General features: G+C 37.1%; 1 protein-coding gene across 2 annotated transcripts in view; it reads left to right on the plus strand.

Moving 5' to 3' along the window:
* Positions 1 to 14851, plus strand: part of LOC139126988 (prenylated Rab acceptor protein 1-like) — a 19993-nt gene extending 5142 nt beyond the window's left edge. The window contains exons 3-6 of one of the 2 annotated variants that reach the window (XM_070692907.1): positions 2509 to 2715; positions 11098 to 11201; positions 12465 to 12565; positions 13245 to 14851. In XM_070692907.1, the coding sequence (XP_070549008.1) occupies positions 2509 to 2715; positions 11098 to 11201; positions 12465 to 12565; positions 13245 to 13262 (430 nt within the window). In that variant the 3' untranslated portion in view covers positions 13263 to 14851. The remainder of the gene's footprint in view (positions 1 to 2508; positions 2716 to 11097; positions 11202 to 12464; positions 12566 to 13244) is intronic. The other variant, XM_070692908.1, reaches the window with a different exon arrangement.
* Positions 14852 to 16862: the final 2011 nt, after the last annotated feature.

Here is a 16862-nt window from a genome sequence, read left to right on the forward strand (position 1 = left end):
CTCACCTGTAGATTCAAAGCTGTCGTAGACAGGTTCAGTCCTCGCACCCTTCCTCCCTGTACAGTATGCTGTGATTCCAACCTCCCTATTGCAGACATTGAATCCAACCAACCTACTTGCAGACAATAGGAATATACCAAGCCCTCTTGGTGAAGGGGGATTTGTAAGGGCTAAAATACAAAGTGGTGTAGGGGTGTTCCATGAAAACTCTAACCTGGTATAAAACACCTATGTTTTGTATCTCCAAAAATCCAGTCTGTCCACCCCTTCAAAGTAATTCTTTGCATCAGGACGGTTGCTTAATAATTTCCACCCCTTTTGTACCCCTGCGTAAATAATCCGTTACACTTCCCTTTGATTGTAACAACCATGTGGCAAAACCAAGGAGTCAAAAAGATATCAAATTGAAAATTTCTCTGCTCGCATGGTTGCAACATATATGTACCTATCAATGGTCTGGTATACTCTACTGCACGACAACCCATAAAAATTTTATGCTGTTTTATGCTGCATTGAAATGCTTAAGTGTATCAATTCATCCTGCTCCTAATAAAAATTATTTTACACCGTTTAATCACCAATGGCTATTCATATATCTCATAACAAATGTATTTAATTCGGTACTTTTGTCCTGTGTATCCAGTACAATTATTTGTTCTGCTTCCTAAAGAATGGTGATATGCATTGTCACTGTTCACAGTGAAATTCAAGTTTGGACATGAGTTCATTCAATAAGAATGCATTTTTTCTGAACATGTGTGCCCACTATCAGTTTGTAGAGGGCAGATCAGATACTAAGGACAGATTACGTACAGAACAAAAAAATTGGAAAGTTGAAAGCTACTTTGGGTTTGTGTAACTGCATCACTAGAGAATGCATGCAGACAGGTAGCCTGCCACTAGTTCATTAATGCTTGAATGTAACATGCATGTCTTTGACAGAGAAGGAGAAATTTCTGCCAAAATTCTATGAAAACTAAGTATAAAATTCTATTCTGAGATGAAAACAGCTTGGTATACCGGTATATGTATGTGATTACTGGCGTTGTCATGATACATGATTTAGGCTATATGGGTTATCAGATATCAATGGGAAAAAAATAATGGTAAATTAGAGGAATTTGTCGATCTGATTCAAATTGGATATAATGATGGTTTAACGTTCTGTGTACTTCTCATTATCTGCTTTTATTTTACAACGACGGCCACTCATCTAGATCAGAATTTAATCAGATTTAACATTTTTTTTGCCCATGTTGTCATCTATGATTGATCAAAAAACAAAAAATAAAACAAATTGAGTCTTTCAGGTGGAGAAAAAAAATACTTGGTAATTCTGAAATTTTCAGGACAGCAAAAATTTGACGTTAAGGGCATTCAAGGATGTGTAGAAAGCTGAAAATGCATGTGGGAACAGGAATTTTATTTCCTTTTAAAATTCAACTGTTCAAGCTGACCAAGCTCAATGATTTTACACAGCAAATCTAATTGTCGAAAAACAGTATTAATTAATATTAATATGTATTCATGAATATTATTCATATCATTACCTTTCCTATTATGAACAAATGTATATTCTGAAAAACATTGAGGACGAAAATTTATCATTTTGGCGGCAGTTTCTCTTTCCTGTCTTTCTGTTTGCTGTAGTGTAGACATATTTCAGTCACTGTGGAGATTTTTTCAGCATGCATGTGATTGTTTTTATTCAAATATTTGAATAAAATATTTGTACTCTTTTTCAGAATCATTGAATTCTTGCAACCAAATCGCCCAAAAATGTTGAATCTGAGAAAATCAGAATGGCCTTTTTTTGGTCGTTTTTAGGAATTGAAAATTTCTTTTTCATTAGGATCAGTGATTGCAGATTTTTCCGTCGGTTATGTAACTATTAAAATCCTGATTTCTGTCTGTGTGGCAGAAGAGCTTAGCCTACTTAGCATAAAAAAGTGTAACATCTTGTGGACTGTACCATTGTTCTTCTAGGGGGTGATATGGGTGCACACATGTGTCAGGAAGTCCACACTCTGATTTTACTTGTTACAACAAATTACAGTTCATTTTTTTCTTCAAGTACCAAAGTTGAGAAATAAAAGTAACTTTAACATGGCAATAGTTTCAAATACGGTTATTATTGGCGTACTGGTTGTGGTCGGACGAAAATGACAATGTGAGTGGTATTGCCGATGATATGATAATCTGTACCAATATAGTCATTCACGGCAAGCTGGCATGTGGCAGTTTACAACCGTTTGATGTGAAATAATCACTTCTAGCCACGCAGTTGCACGCTCAATTTGTAGTGGCAAAGCGTCATCTACGTCACATTCAAAGAGACCGTTCAAACACATGGATATAACTACGACGCAATAATTTCATTAGGATTCCCGTCTTGCTGTATTTTTTTTTTTATCGTTTATCTATTTTTATTCCCCCCCCTGAACGGACTATGGGACTTAAGTACATTGTTCCCACGACAATGAGAGAATCCGTTTCCCAATATTACAGCATGGCTTTGAACGTGTCCAGCAGCTCGGCCAAGGAGTGGGTACAGAAGCAGCGGGACAAACTCCAACCCTGGCAGGAATTCCTCAACACATCCAAAGTCTCCAAGCCAAGGAGTGCGGCGGGGCTCACGAAGCGAATCACCCAAAATCTTGAAAAATTCCAAAGTAATTATCTGTTGGTGTCTATTGGATTATTTATCTACTGTATGTAAGTATGCATTGAGTTTTTTTTTTTGTTTTATTTGCTGCTTTTGAAAGATATTTTAAATCACTAATAATTCTTTGATAATAATTATCAAAGGATTGGTAGTGATTTTAAAAGCGCTATGTTAAAATGTCTGGTCATTTTAAAGAAATGTTTAAACTATTTCTTCAAAATGACCTCTTCATGTAGTCTGTTGTTTCTATAATCACAATATAAACACTGTGAAAAGCTTTGGGAGGAATTGAGTTGAGCGTTTGTTTTTCACTTTTAGGGAAAATTGGTGCATTTGTGTATGTCTGTATTTGTAGTTGTATCAGAATTGTGGTGTCTCCCTTTGGGCTATGTTTCTCCATACCAAGTGCCAATATTGTCCATTTTTTTGCCAAAAATTTTATGCAGATTAAACCATGTAAGTTCATTTGTCAGTTTTATGTCCAAACAAATAAATTTATTTGATTAAAGTTTTTAAGCAAATCAAAAGACAGGAACAACATCATGTTTACGGTCAATGTTACATCAATGAGAACTACTGTGAGAACCAGGAATTGAGATCTCTACTCCAGCTTTAAATACTATTTAATACACAGCTATTTTGCCCTTGTCAACACAATTGATCGGTCTAGGACCCTGTTGTTCACTATAGTAGGCAGTGACTTATTTGCAGAAGAACAGGGGGGTAGTGGGTGTGTACAAGAGCTGGATGGTATACTATAACTATCACAATTTTTGCCAACTTACTGTTGTCCAGTCGACTGCAGATTATGCACAACACAGCACAAAGGCTGATTGACTGGTTTAATAAGTAGATAAGCTTAGATTACTGTACCTGGACCAGCACCATTCCTTTCCACTTGTAATTTGCATCCGCTGTGCTTGCCCCTCAAACCACCGTTCCCTCCATGGTGGCTGTATTATCCAAAGCTACAGGAAACTGATAGACAACTTTGATTGCGACATGTCATATCCATCTGGGGTTAATTTGGTGTAATTCCATTATCTTGCTCAAAATATATGACCTGTACACTTTGAAACAGGGGAAGAAGGATGGATTTCAAATTGTTATCTTATTACACCACAGGTACAATCGTATTCTGTAAGAAAATATTGTCGGAATATGTTCCCTATCTTAAAAGTTTAAAACTTTATTGTGTTCAAGTTTCCATATACCGGTACATGTTAAGCTTTGAGATCCTGTCTCAGAACAAACAAATGACCAAGGGTGTTTTCACTTGAAACAATACTGTCACGTTTTAGCTAAAGTGAAAAATTTGTTTAGAGAAAATGCCTTGTAGAACTAGCAGTATTTCTGTAGTGGCGTAATTCACCATTGCCTGCACATGACAGCTTGCTTTCAAGCAATGAATCATAGGAAAAAAGTCATTCATTTTTAACAGTTGTCTTGCTCAGTCATTGGAATTTGCAATTGATTTTCAGGGTGTCCAGAATTTAGCGTTCAGGGGCCATTATCCTGTCGAGTCAGTGCAATTCAGTCAGCCTAGTTTGGCATGCACACCATCATCATGTTCAGGTGGATTTGTAGAGGTGCTTCAGAATTCCAGGCTGTGTGCACAAGTGTGTTTATATTCTTGTACACATTGTAAGACATTCCAAGTTGGTGAAAATAGGTTTTCTGTCCCAATATCACTTTTTGCTGATTTGATAGGATGGGCCAGCAGGGAAAGGGTTAATTCAAAGATTGCATGACTTATCCTGATTACATTTTGGTGAGAGTTTTGAAATGAGAAGTATGTCATGTACCAGTAGATGTAGGTAGTGGCGTCTGACACCATGACCCTTGACCTTTGTCTTAGGTTACATGAGACTGATCTCAATTATATAGAAAACATCACATTAAAGAAAGCTGCGCATGAGTTATTTTTATAGATGATTTCTACATTCCACTTTTTCACACTCACTGTTGACACAATTCAATTTTAAAATCGAATAGAGGAGTACCGGTATTTGAAAGATGTTATTGTTGAGAAGGAGATTTTGAATTGTGCTTTCTTCAAAATCAGTATTTTGCTAATAGCTGAATACAGAAATTATTCCAGTACTTAGGAGACAATCTCTAAAGATGTAACTCATCTAATCTACAATCATTGTCTGAAGTTTAAATTTTCAGCCGAGAATTCCTCTTATTGTTTCCCATCGGAGCTAATTCAATTTCTCAGTTGTTTTTCATCTGATTGCAAACGGTTGCTAAACCAAATTCCGACTGCGGCAAAGAGTGTACAGTAGAAATAGGATGATGGATACATTTGACATATCATGTATCACAGTGTGTTTACTGTTGTGTGTGATTGATATTGTGACATCAGAGGACAGTAGCAGTAACTTTTGGAAATATTTGCATTATTTCTGTTCTTGAAAACCAGGAAAGTTTCCCATTCTTCTTCCTGAATTGCATGTACCGGTATGTTCCAATACCAATTACAACCCATCATTATGTACAATTTGCAGTGTTACTGTTGACATGTAAAATCACTTCTAACTTCATTCTGCCGTCCTATTGTCACATTGAAACTTGTATGCACTGTGTTTACCAGTTGAAAGAACATACATTTTGACATGATTGAAGACACTGGCAGATGTAGAACAAGAAACTGTCTTACAGACAGGACAAAAATAAAAGACAATACTTCAAAAGATCAACTTTGACCCAGGAATTAGTGAGTCTAAAAATTTGTCAAGGTACAGTCAGTTGGAACATTGATTTCCAACTTACAGAATTCAATATTTCAACTCACAGCATTAATTGATGGTAATCTGACTTTAAGTATATGCAAATTATATGCATATTTAACAAAATATTAATATTCATGCAATGTCAATGAAGTGACAGCTGCTACTGATATGAAATTATGTTCTGATATTCTGTCAATGAACAATTAAAGCCCTTTTCACAGTCATTGTCCAGATTTTGAATTTGTACTGAATCTTGTTGTTTGTTGAGTTTCACCAGTCTTTATCTTCTAATCCCTGATGATCACCAACATGAGAGTACTTTCATCCCCACTTTACTGCAATCCCAGCTGTCGTTTACCCTGACCTGGGTCATCTCATTTGGGAATAGTGTAACTGCAGTGATATTGTCAGAACACATTCGGGGAACGGTTTGTGCCACATGTCATGACACTGTGGTTATGCAAACATCCCACGTGTCCCGTTTTCTACATTGGCTCCACTGTCGTTGATGCAGAGCCTTTTGGATGGATTACTGCTTTAATGTTGTTGTCCGTCAACCTTTTGATTTGTCAACTTCTTTTCAGAAATTGCTGATCCAGATGCTCTGATATTGGTACAAGTATTCTTAGAGATGTCTTAATTCAGATTTCTTCAAATTTATGTACAATTTCCAAATGCCTGTTTTAATTCCACTAAGAATTTATGTAATATTATATGTTTAGTAATCAAGAATATCATAACTATTGTAAGCGCTTCAGTTCAAATTTTTTTACTTATATGTATGTCACAAGTATAGTTACTCATATTTACAGATATTTTAAATTAAAAAGGGTCAGATATTGAAATCCAAAATGTCCATCACTTTCAGATATCGATATTGAAATTCAAATTGGAAGCCATTTTCAGAATATTGAAATCCAAAATGGCCGCCATTTTCTGCTTGAACTTAATAATGTGAAGAAATGTTATCTTGGATTATCATAACGAAAGAATAAAACTGGAATTAATTCACAGGTATCAAAAAGATGTCACCTGGTCCTAAGTTGAAGAACTTCTAACGCTGTCGCAAATGCTGCTTTATCCTGTTCCCTCCCCAATTCCCTGTAAACAGGTCCATCCGTACAATTGATAACATGTGTTTTGGTCCAAACCATGGCTGTGAAAGGGTTAACGATAGACTTGAATATTAAACACAATGTTCATGTTTGCCAGGTAATACTTTTGTATTTCACCAATATTTTTGGAAAAGGGAAGAGTGTACTTATTTTTACAGAACAAAATATTGAAAAGTTATTCTATCCTTACATGCTACATGTATTGTTCCATGAACAGTACAGCTCAATCAGAGTGAAACAAGGTTACTACACTAGTACATTGTTGCAAATTTTAGGTTCCTTGGCTTTTTTGGACTTTTACAGAAAGGAGGGCAAATATCAGGTTGTATAGCATGGAAAGCTTAGCATTGAGTCTCTTGTAGTTTTATTAAAAGTATATTGTTTGCATGGATATTGCATGGTCTGTATAATCCTCCCTGCTTGCAACAGATTGTCTGGATTTTTTATTGACGTAGATACAGAGTGTGTATGGTAATATTGGCTGACAGATTTCACCATTGATGGCTGGTGAGCTGGCAATTCAATCTGCAATTGAATATGAATTGGAGAGAGAGAGAGAGAGAGAGAGAGAGAGAGAGAGAGAGAGAGAGAGAGAGAGAGAGAGAGAAGAGCACCATTGATGGCTGGTGAGCTGGCAGTTCAATCTGCAATTGAATATGAATTGGAGAGAGAGAGAGAGAGAGAGAGAGAGAGAGAGAGAGAGAGAGAGAGAGAGAGAGGGGGGGGAGGGGGGGAGGGAGGGAGGGAGGGAGGGAGGGAGGGAGGGATATTGGCGTTTTGTAATGAGGAGCAAAGTTTACCATCTCACAATTTTGTCTAGGAATGGACAGTGTTATTGTGACTGCAGTGTTTTCATTTGAATGAGTATTGTGATACAGTTCTGATTGTTTCTTTCAATAATCAAAGCCTGTCCTAAAATTGCACAGTTTACTTTTCTGAGTCCAACTTTTCATTGTAATGTCGTGACGAGAATGAGAAAACCAAACAGTATGTCCAAACATACAGACACAAAATAGAATCTGCTAATTCAAGTGATGGTTACACTTTGATAAGCCACTTCATTGAGTAAAACGGTTTAATTGGGTGGAAACTCGAATGAGTTGATTAATCGTGGGATTTCTGTACAGTTGTTGAATGTACACATATTAGTTATAATATTAGTGTTTGCTTCACTACCTGTAATTGAAAGCTTGAACAACAATATTTGGGATTGAATGAACCATTACAAATAAAAATAAATCTGAAAAAAGTATTGAGAAAAAGCTGAACAGAGATATGAATCATGGTGTCCATTGTTCAGCCAAAGTTGAATTGCAAATCAGAGAATGTCTCTCTGATGTTCCAGTTCCCCTCATCATGGTTACCAGGTAACTTGGATCTTAAAAAAATTGTTGTCACCATATTGTATGTTTATCTGGTACATAAAATAATTTCCATTGCCATCAAGAGAGCGTTTTTAATTTGTCAGCCATATCTCTTTGCATTCTGTTGTTTCGTATGAAATCTTGATATCACATTCAGTCGTTTCAGGGACACCCCTGAGTTCACGACAGACAGATAGGGTAACATCATAGTAAGGCAATGGACTCAGTCTCAACCAAAAAAAAAGCTTATTCTCTGGGGTCGCTGTCAAACATGTCATGAGGTGGATGTCTGAATTGTTCAATATCTTTTAGGGCAGAGTCTGTTCGTCTTTCATGTTAGATTCAGCAGCTACTTTGAAGGTTAATCCTTGGCACAGCTGTGAAAGAAGTTGAGCATAAAAATATGAATGTCCAATAACTGGATCAATCAGAGTCTGTTATGAACAGTTCTAGTGATGTTACCATGGATGAACTGTGTCATAGATCAAGCAATGTATTAAACATACTAAATATACAGTAACTTGTATTAGTAATCATTTAAAGAGCTGTTTATCAATATCACCCAGCATGCAACGGGCAAACTGCTGGCCATTATAGGTCAAAGGTCATGCTGAAATACTGGTCTCCTCCAACACCGTTCTTCGTATGGAAATTTACAGATTTCGCCATGCCATGATTGTGACGTAGTCATATCTATGGGTAGTTAGCTGTGCTAATACTATATGATGTCCACAACTGCTCTGCCAACCAAATGTCACTGACCTCGTTGGTAGGCCACGTCTAAATTTAAAGCAACAATATCTGTTACAAGTGTGTATCATCTCCTACGGTCTCTTCTACTTATTTAAGAAAGCACATAAATAAACAAAGTGGAAAAGAAGTACCGGTATATTAAAGTTGCATTTTGAAATTGAGATTTGTTTCACGCAGGTTTTTAGTCTAATAAACCTTTCACCTCCATGGTTTGGTCCAGACCCATGGTTTTCAATGGTGACTGTGGACCTGTTTACAGGAAGTAGGGATGAGCAGGCCAATGCTCCCTCCATTAGGGGTCACTTGATGTGTTTTCCATTATTTTTGTTGTTTATAATGTACATAGTGTCTATTTCTCGTCTCAAAATCAAGGTGAAATGCCAATGCATTCAACTTGTCAATACAGCCTCTGAGGCTGTAAATGTTCAATGTTATTGTGACTGAATTTTCATCCGGACTGAATTCATTTGTGAAAAATAACACTGCAGATTGCATATACCGTAATGTGTTGTGTTATGTCTGCAGGGTTAACCCTTTGAGTGCCAAAGTCAATTTTTGTCTCATTATAAAATATACTCTAATCAATTTTTTTCAGATTTTGCCAAATTTTGATAAAAAACTCTACCATTTTGTCCAAATTATCAAAAAAATTCATAAAAATTGGTAAAATGTTGCAGTAAAATCTTGCTGGGAAAAATTACAGAATTCCAAAGGATTAATATTTTGTATTCCAGAATAAGACACTGTAGACAGGGAGAGGAAGAACAAAAACAAGGAACATTATTATCAAAGGTTACAGCTATTGCCCGTTGATCAGTATTCTGTGTAGGCTAAATCGAAATATGTACAGAGAAAAAAAAATCAGACTTCAAGGGCCAGTAGCTGTAACCTTCAAACATTTATTTTATCAATTTTTGTTATCAATTGCAAGTTCAAGTTCTACAAAAGCATGTTGATACCAACTATTCAGCTTCAACACAGCGTCCATGCCCACGCAGCAGCTATATGGCATAAAATGCAACAACATTGTTTATTTGTGGATTCTAGTACAGACCAGAATTCACTTATTGACAATAGCAGTGTACATAGTCTACACATGTACAGGCTGAGTTGACAAGCTGAATACTGTGAATCTCAACATGCTTTGGGGAGTAGAACAAGAAACTATAATTGTCATGAAAAACAAAAATAATAAAAACCATTAAAAGTTGCAGCTACCCACCCTTTCAGACGAGCTTGAAATGATTAAGTCACCTAGATCCCATAGAATGCTATTACAGGGCTACATACAGCAAGGTAATCCACTGTAAGGTCTCGATTCATCTTACTTATCGAACACAGCGTGTCAAACGCCATGCGCCATAGCCAGCTGAGACATCTGTTACCATTCCAATGTTGACAGAGCCTCTCTTTCATTGTGCTTCTCTCATTTAACCTAGCGTTTCAATACGTGTACATGTACTTGCAATGTGGTCTGTGATGATGACTGTAGTCAAAGTAAGGACAGTGATAGGTTCACCAATACTGTGTTGCAGTGTGTAGGTTGATGACGGTTATGGCCAACCACACGCTGGGAAATCCTGATACTGAAATATGAAATGTGTAATATTCTCATTTTTCGTGTTGAATTACTGTGAAAACTATTACATTTTCGCGAAAAAATTTCAAAGACAGACAAGTGGTAAAATTATACGTAAGATAGTTTAGGTCCTGGAGTAGTAATGTCAACTTTGTTGATATCATATTAGACAAAGGTAGCTCTGGTGACTTGTTGTAGCCATGGTAATCCTGAAATTTTAAATAGGCAGACTGATTATCCCTTTGAGCGCCAAAATCAATTTTTGTTGCCTTATAAAGTTGTCAATTTTTTTGAGATTTTTGCTAAAATTTTGATAAAAAGTGTAGCCAATGAAATGTAAGAAGCATTGGTCAAAAATTATCAAAAAATTTCATGATAGTAAAATGTTGCACTAAAATTTTGTTGGGAAAAATTACAGCACCTAAAGGGTTTAATGCTTTGTTTTGAAAGAATGTCGGCTCATGTGTTCAAGAATGATTTCCAGGCTAGTTTCTTACGTACATTATTTGTCTTGAAATAGGATGCTGTTTTTAGCAAGGATGAACTTTTTATTAATAATGCCATACTTTGAATGTGTAGCTTTGAGAGAGCAGCCACATGTAGTATATGTAGGGTACATGATATGTGACAAACTCCGTTATTGCCACAGGGCTAATCCATGGACAGTGGGCATTGCTAGATGCCAATCTCTCTGGTGATTGATCCATGGACTGAGCAAGGAAAAAAAAAGACTGACACGGAAAACCAAATGCGTTTGGTTTTCCAGACAGCCACTGAAGTATAAGTTGACTGTGACAGCATGGGCAGTTTCTATGGTAACACATATTTCCAGTGACAGCCATTTTAACTTTCTCTGTATTTTCGTTTTTCTTTTCCCTCTCTACAGTATCACCTCACCATTACTTCTCATAGCCTGTGCGTTTCTCGTCGGTGGATGTTACTTCATACAGGCCAGGCAGTCGGCGGGCAAGGTTGTTCTGTTAGGTAGGGGTACGTATGTTTTTACTGCTTCTTTGCATTGCAGGGAAAGCGGTTATGGTTGTGGCGTCATGACATCTTCCTAACACTAAGTAAGATCCTCCCCTGGGATGCATGGCTCTGACTAACATCACAACGGTGGTAATGTATGCATTCATTCTGAGTTTTTAAAACCAGTGGTAAATACTTAACTTTCTGTTCAGTGCCATTGTTTAACCCTTTCACCGCCATGGTTTGGCCCCAAGCCCATTGTTATCAATGGTTATTGTGGACATGTTCACTGGGAATTGGGGGTAAACAGGTTGATGTTACACAAGTGTGTAATTAAAAAATTTGACCACCAGCCTTGACAAACCGTACCAGTATTAGTTAATTGTTCAATAGATTTGGTCTGAAACTGGGTGAAACAATCGTTATTTGCCCCATTACCAAAATGGTCTGGTCCAATAGTTCATGATGGCAAAGTTGGACCAGTGCATCGGTAAATGGGGTAGGTAGGTACATGTAGGTGATGATCACAAACCAACCTTACTAGATTTTTGGGACAGTTTCAAATCTTTATGTTTTCTCTTTGTTGATAGAATGGCACTGAACTTGAAGGTTATATCACCACTGGTTGTATTGCATGTCATGGTTTTTATGACAAATACGTATACAAACAAGAAAAAAAGTACAAATAAGTTACGGTACTACCACAGTGACCTGTCAGCTGTTTTTCAACATCATTCATTACGGTGAAGACTTCGTGTAGAGATTGTTTTGTGTCAATTTATTCCTGCACTAGTTTCAAAATGGTGTGATGGAACATTGAGGTGGAGTTGATCCAATAGACATCCTGTGAAACCCAGGATAGATTGGAAAGGTCCATTATACTGTAGGGGTGTACAAGTGCATACCGGTACCAAGGGGGGTGGGTCACATGAAGTGGTGTGCATGCGTAGATATATGAATGGTCTGATGAAGCAACCAGGTCTTGTGTCAGTTGAACTTGCAGCACGCCAAGCATACGAGCTGCGTTTTTCTTTTACGTGTTGTTCCAAAGTGTCATTTTTGAGACCACTTGCCTCCAAAAAAATTGCCAAGAGACCCAGTGTGAACAAGGTTCAACAAAAATTGTACACTGGTGTCCTGTGGGATACATTGCATGGGAACGGGTATTACTGCAAATAGTGTCTGCATTTTAGAAACGAAAAAAGGCTCACAAGAAAACTAGGAATCCTATTTAATGTGCATTTACTGATTTCTGTCATGTATATCTTTGCTTGATGAATTCAGGGCGTGAGTTGACAGTGGGTCAGCAATACCTAGCTGTAGGACTCATTTCAATACCAATGTTTTTCATGGCCGGAGGTGATCTGCTGTGTTCTGGGTTATCGGTAAGTCCACTCCACATCCATTCCCTGTGATTCAGTGGAACTACCCAATCACACATCCATTCTTCTCATTCTGAATGGAATAAGAAGACCATTCTATTCAGAAACGGTGGATGCGGGTAGGTATTGATGGATATCAGATATGCAAGAGATTTCATTGATTACAAATTAGCATATGGAAGTGACGTAGAGGTACTTGGTTAACATTAGATCTGGTATGGCTCCACATACCATACTTGTGCTGATTCAGACGCGACACCTATTTTAGCACAAATATGCACAATATGCTAATATTATCTTGAGAGTTCTGATATTGACTACCAAATACGCTAGCTTGCCGTTTATAGCCTCAAATCAACATATTTACGCAATGAATAATATACATGAACCTCCCCCCCCCCCTTGACTTATAATGGATTAAAGCAAACTTTGCACGACATAATGTACGAGGCGAAGCAAAGTACTACTACATTATGGAGTGCAAAGTTTGCTTGAGTCCATTTGGGTCGGGAGAGGTTGCATTATCGCTATTATTTTATAGTTTTGGCAATGCCAGTGAATTTGTAGATGTAGAAAACATCTGGAGCCACAATGAATATCAGAAATAATCTTGGTGACGTCACAAAATTCATTGGTACTTTGTATTGACAGAGCTATAACAATTATTTGATATTCCTTTCAGGTGCTTCAGTGTTCCTGATCATGCTCCATGCATCTCTTCTATCGACTGACATAGTGGATGAAGTTCCACAGCCAGAGATCACCATGGAAACCGTCTGAGCCATCGGTCGTCATGGATACCACCACCACCACCACCACAACTTGTCAACCGGATGATGCAAAATAAAGGATAAAAATATTTTTGGAAAGAACTTTTTGTTTTTGAAGTGAGACACAAGCCTCTACTTAACAGTGCAATTTTTTGAGAGCAGACAGTTTAGTTTTGTCGACTGTAGCAGTGTTTCTAAGATATGTTCTCTACCAAATAATATCAAGTCGTCTGTTCACTGAATGTGGTGGAATCTACTGACTTCTTGCATGTTTATACACATTTCATTCAGGCCAGGGCATTGGGATGTAGTTCAGTCCTTTGAAATTTGCATACCATCATAGGTCATACAGGGTCAAGGTTCAAAGGTTACAAACATGGCAGTCCCCGACATCACTTTCAAGCTGGGATTTTGCCCCCGCTATGCCTTGAAAATATTTATGTTTTCTGTTCGTATTTTCCTTTCATTTTGATTGCTCTAAAGACATTTAAAACAACGGCATTAAACCATGTAATCAGGGTGGAAGAATGGACAGTGCCAAATGTCAGGGGGACGCTTGTGCCGATACTGAACTTCATTCTAACCTACAGAGTAGCTTTTAGAGTGAGAGGGTACAAGGGGGGTATTCAGGGAGGGGGATTTTGCATGACTGTAACTTGTCAACATTTCATGAACAGTGATCTCCAATCAATTAGTGTTTTTGCTACAAAGGCAGGTTAAAAGTTGATGTACTGTAAAGTCAATATTTTGCCATGGACATTTGGTATTACATGTACTCAGCAACTCGGATATATGTATGTGCTGTTGTAGTCACTGCAAGCGCCAATCACAGCCAACACTTCAAAATGCCACTTGTAGACTAATGTACAGTGCCAGGTAACCATTTGTATGGCTGCCATATGCACAGAACTGACAGATACACTGAAAGGGCATTCAAAAGGAAGAATTTTTCCACCAAATTCACATTTGTGACTGCTACGTCATATGACGTCCGCATTCTTGTGGCAGTCACATGTAAGTAAACACCACATACATGTAAACTGACAATTCTACAGTACCTTGATTCATATTGACAAAATCCAGTCTAGTCTGCCACATTGGTATTCTTGTGGCAACCACGTAGAGCAAAAATTGTTTGCAGTATTTCTACTTCAGGAAAATTTTTTTTAGACACACCATTAAATCGTGTTAAATACATTTACCGTTCACTGTTCAAGTATCCATAACTTATTTGTGTACAGTATTTAAGAATCACAATCCTGTAATCAGCATGTAGCTTTGCCAGAGGGCTCTTTGTACAGGACAGCACAGCACTGAATTCAATAATGGATGCATTCCTCACATTTTGAGTGGGCGAGAGTAGATTTTTTTGAGGGCAGTATGGAACTATTTTTATAGAACAAGCAGAAGCTATTTCATGTTTTTCTTGTATTTACTATTTGATTGTATAATGGTGCCACAGTGTTTATGAATTATATATAACACAGAAATGAAACCAATAAAAAAAGATGGGAGCGGAGTCGCCAAGTGTGTGATAACTGAGTCTTTGTTCATACCAAAGCTTGTAGAATACCGCCACCAACGTTATGGACAGAGGTTGTTGGTTAACCAAAATGTGATATACTGGCCATAGAGGGCGTAGTTCGAACATAACAACAGCTAGTCGTTCAACTAAAAAATTGTCTCCTATGTTCTTATAAGTTTTTAATTTAACATGATTGAAAACCAACTGTAGGTCAGCTTCGCAAGTAAATAGGGTTGCATAACAGTCAACATGTCACATTCGTTCTGAATGAGATTGTAACAGCAGTTATCAAGGGGTGGGGGCGCTCTCTCAGTGCAAGGCTGTGATAGTGTGTACCATATTATTTTGACTTCCAGGTTTTTGCCTTGTTTATATTTTTGACTGAGCAAACTCTGAAATGTAGGCTTTTGACCCCACATATACAGGTACTCTGCAAGCCCCTTGCCCAATGGGAGAAGCAAAGTTTGACTTTCTGACCCTTTTGAAGAAAATGGTAGAGTTTGTTCTCTTTGAAGCTTAGAAGTGAGGGTACTTCAATAAAGAGGGACAAATGAGCCTGACACCCCTCCCCCTCCACTACTATCCCCACTTCCATTCTATCAGTACTGGTAATAATCAGTCCACTTCTCTCACAATCAAACTGACTTCAATCTGTAAGTATGATGGATATTAAACTATCAAACAGGAACGACTGAAAAATTTTGAGTGTTTTTCCAGGATAACAACTGAGAGTGGGGGGTGTCAGAGGTATGACCACAATTATACACAAAAAAATTAACCAGACTCTACACAGGAATTAGAGTTATGACAAGTCTTGAAACCAAGACTAATGATTTTATTTATCTCTGTCTTAAAGTTCATTACCGTACACATAAAAAGTTATTCAAGTTTGAAAGATATCAATATTTTAATTGACGTTTGCTGAGGATATTTTTTGGATAAAAAAATGAAAAACATAAACTCTAAATCTGATATCGATTGTCTTCCCCAGTGATAACAACCTTACTTTGTGATAGATTCAAATGAAGCTATATAAGCTGTACTGTATTGCATTTCCGATCAATTTTGTTCTGTTGTGTAAAATACAGTTTCTTTTTCAATTCCCAAATCATGTTGAAGTATCTTGCATTTAGTGGACGACTTCTACAGTCTGTATAAGTGTAAAATAAGATACTACTGTTTACAATAGATTTAACCCTTTCACCACCATGGTTTGTCCCAAATCCATTGTTTTCTATGGTAAAGTTGGACCTGTATACAGGGAACTGGGGGTGAAAGGGTTTTAAGTCAGAAACGTCATTGTATGTCCTACAGAACTCATTTTTGTAAGGCTAAAAACCCATATTTAAACCTGCTTGGGGGAAAAGAAGAAGACAAAAATAAACTGTTTTTCAAGAACAAAAACTGAAAATATCATGAAAAATTACCGTTATTGTCCCTTTGGTATAAAATAAGATATATAGTGATCAACCTGAGATTCCAAATAATGGTTAGATTTAAAATGACATTCTCAGAAATAAAATTACAAATGATAACTTGTCATTGTAAATGGGAAAGGCGTACAAACACTGTGGAACTGGGCATCCATCACAGAAAATTACGATTTGTCAAACTACTGAAGGCGTCAAGTTGGAGTTTGTTTTTCAGTAGAACCGGAGTATAACCATGTACCGGGATATCAGGATGATTGAGTTGTGTGGCTTCAACATCACCGTAGCTGCAACTTTTGACGTACCGGTAGTTTCTAATAATTTGTGTCCTTCTGTTAAATGGATTTCTTTGGTTCTAATCTGAAGTTCATTTTTTCATTGATTACACTGCACACTGTTTTAATGTACCAATGATTGGAAAGCCAAGAGTAAACAAATTGACTTGTTTTATGCTCACAAAAGGAATGATAAAAATCTGTAGCTGTTTTCCTTTAGTTAAAGACACCTTGAACACAGAAATTGGAATATAACTCAGTACTTTTAATTTTAAGCTATTAAATGAATATCACATTAAG

This window comes from Ptychodera flava, unplaced genomic scaffold (genome assembly GCF_041260155.1).
Source record: "Ptychodera flava strain L36383 unplaced genomic scaffold, AS_Pfla_20210202 Scaffold_28__1_contigs__length_4768798_pilon, whole genome shotgun sequence".
Lineage (NCBI taxonomy): Eukaryota > Metazoa > Hemichordata > Enteropneusta > Ptychoderidae > Ptychodera > Ptychodera flava.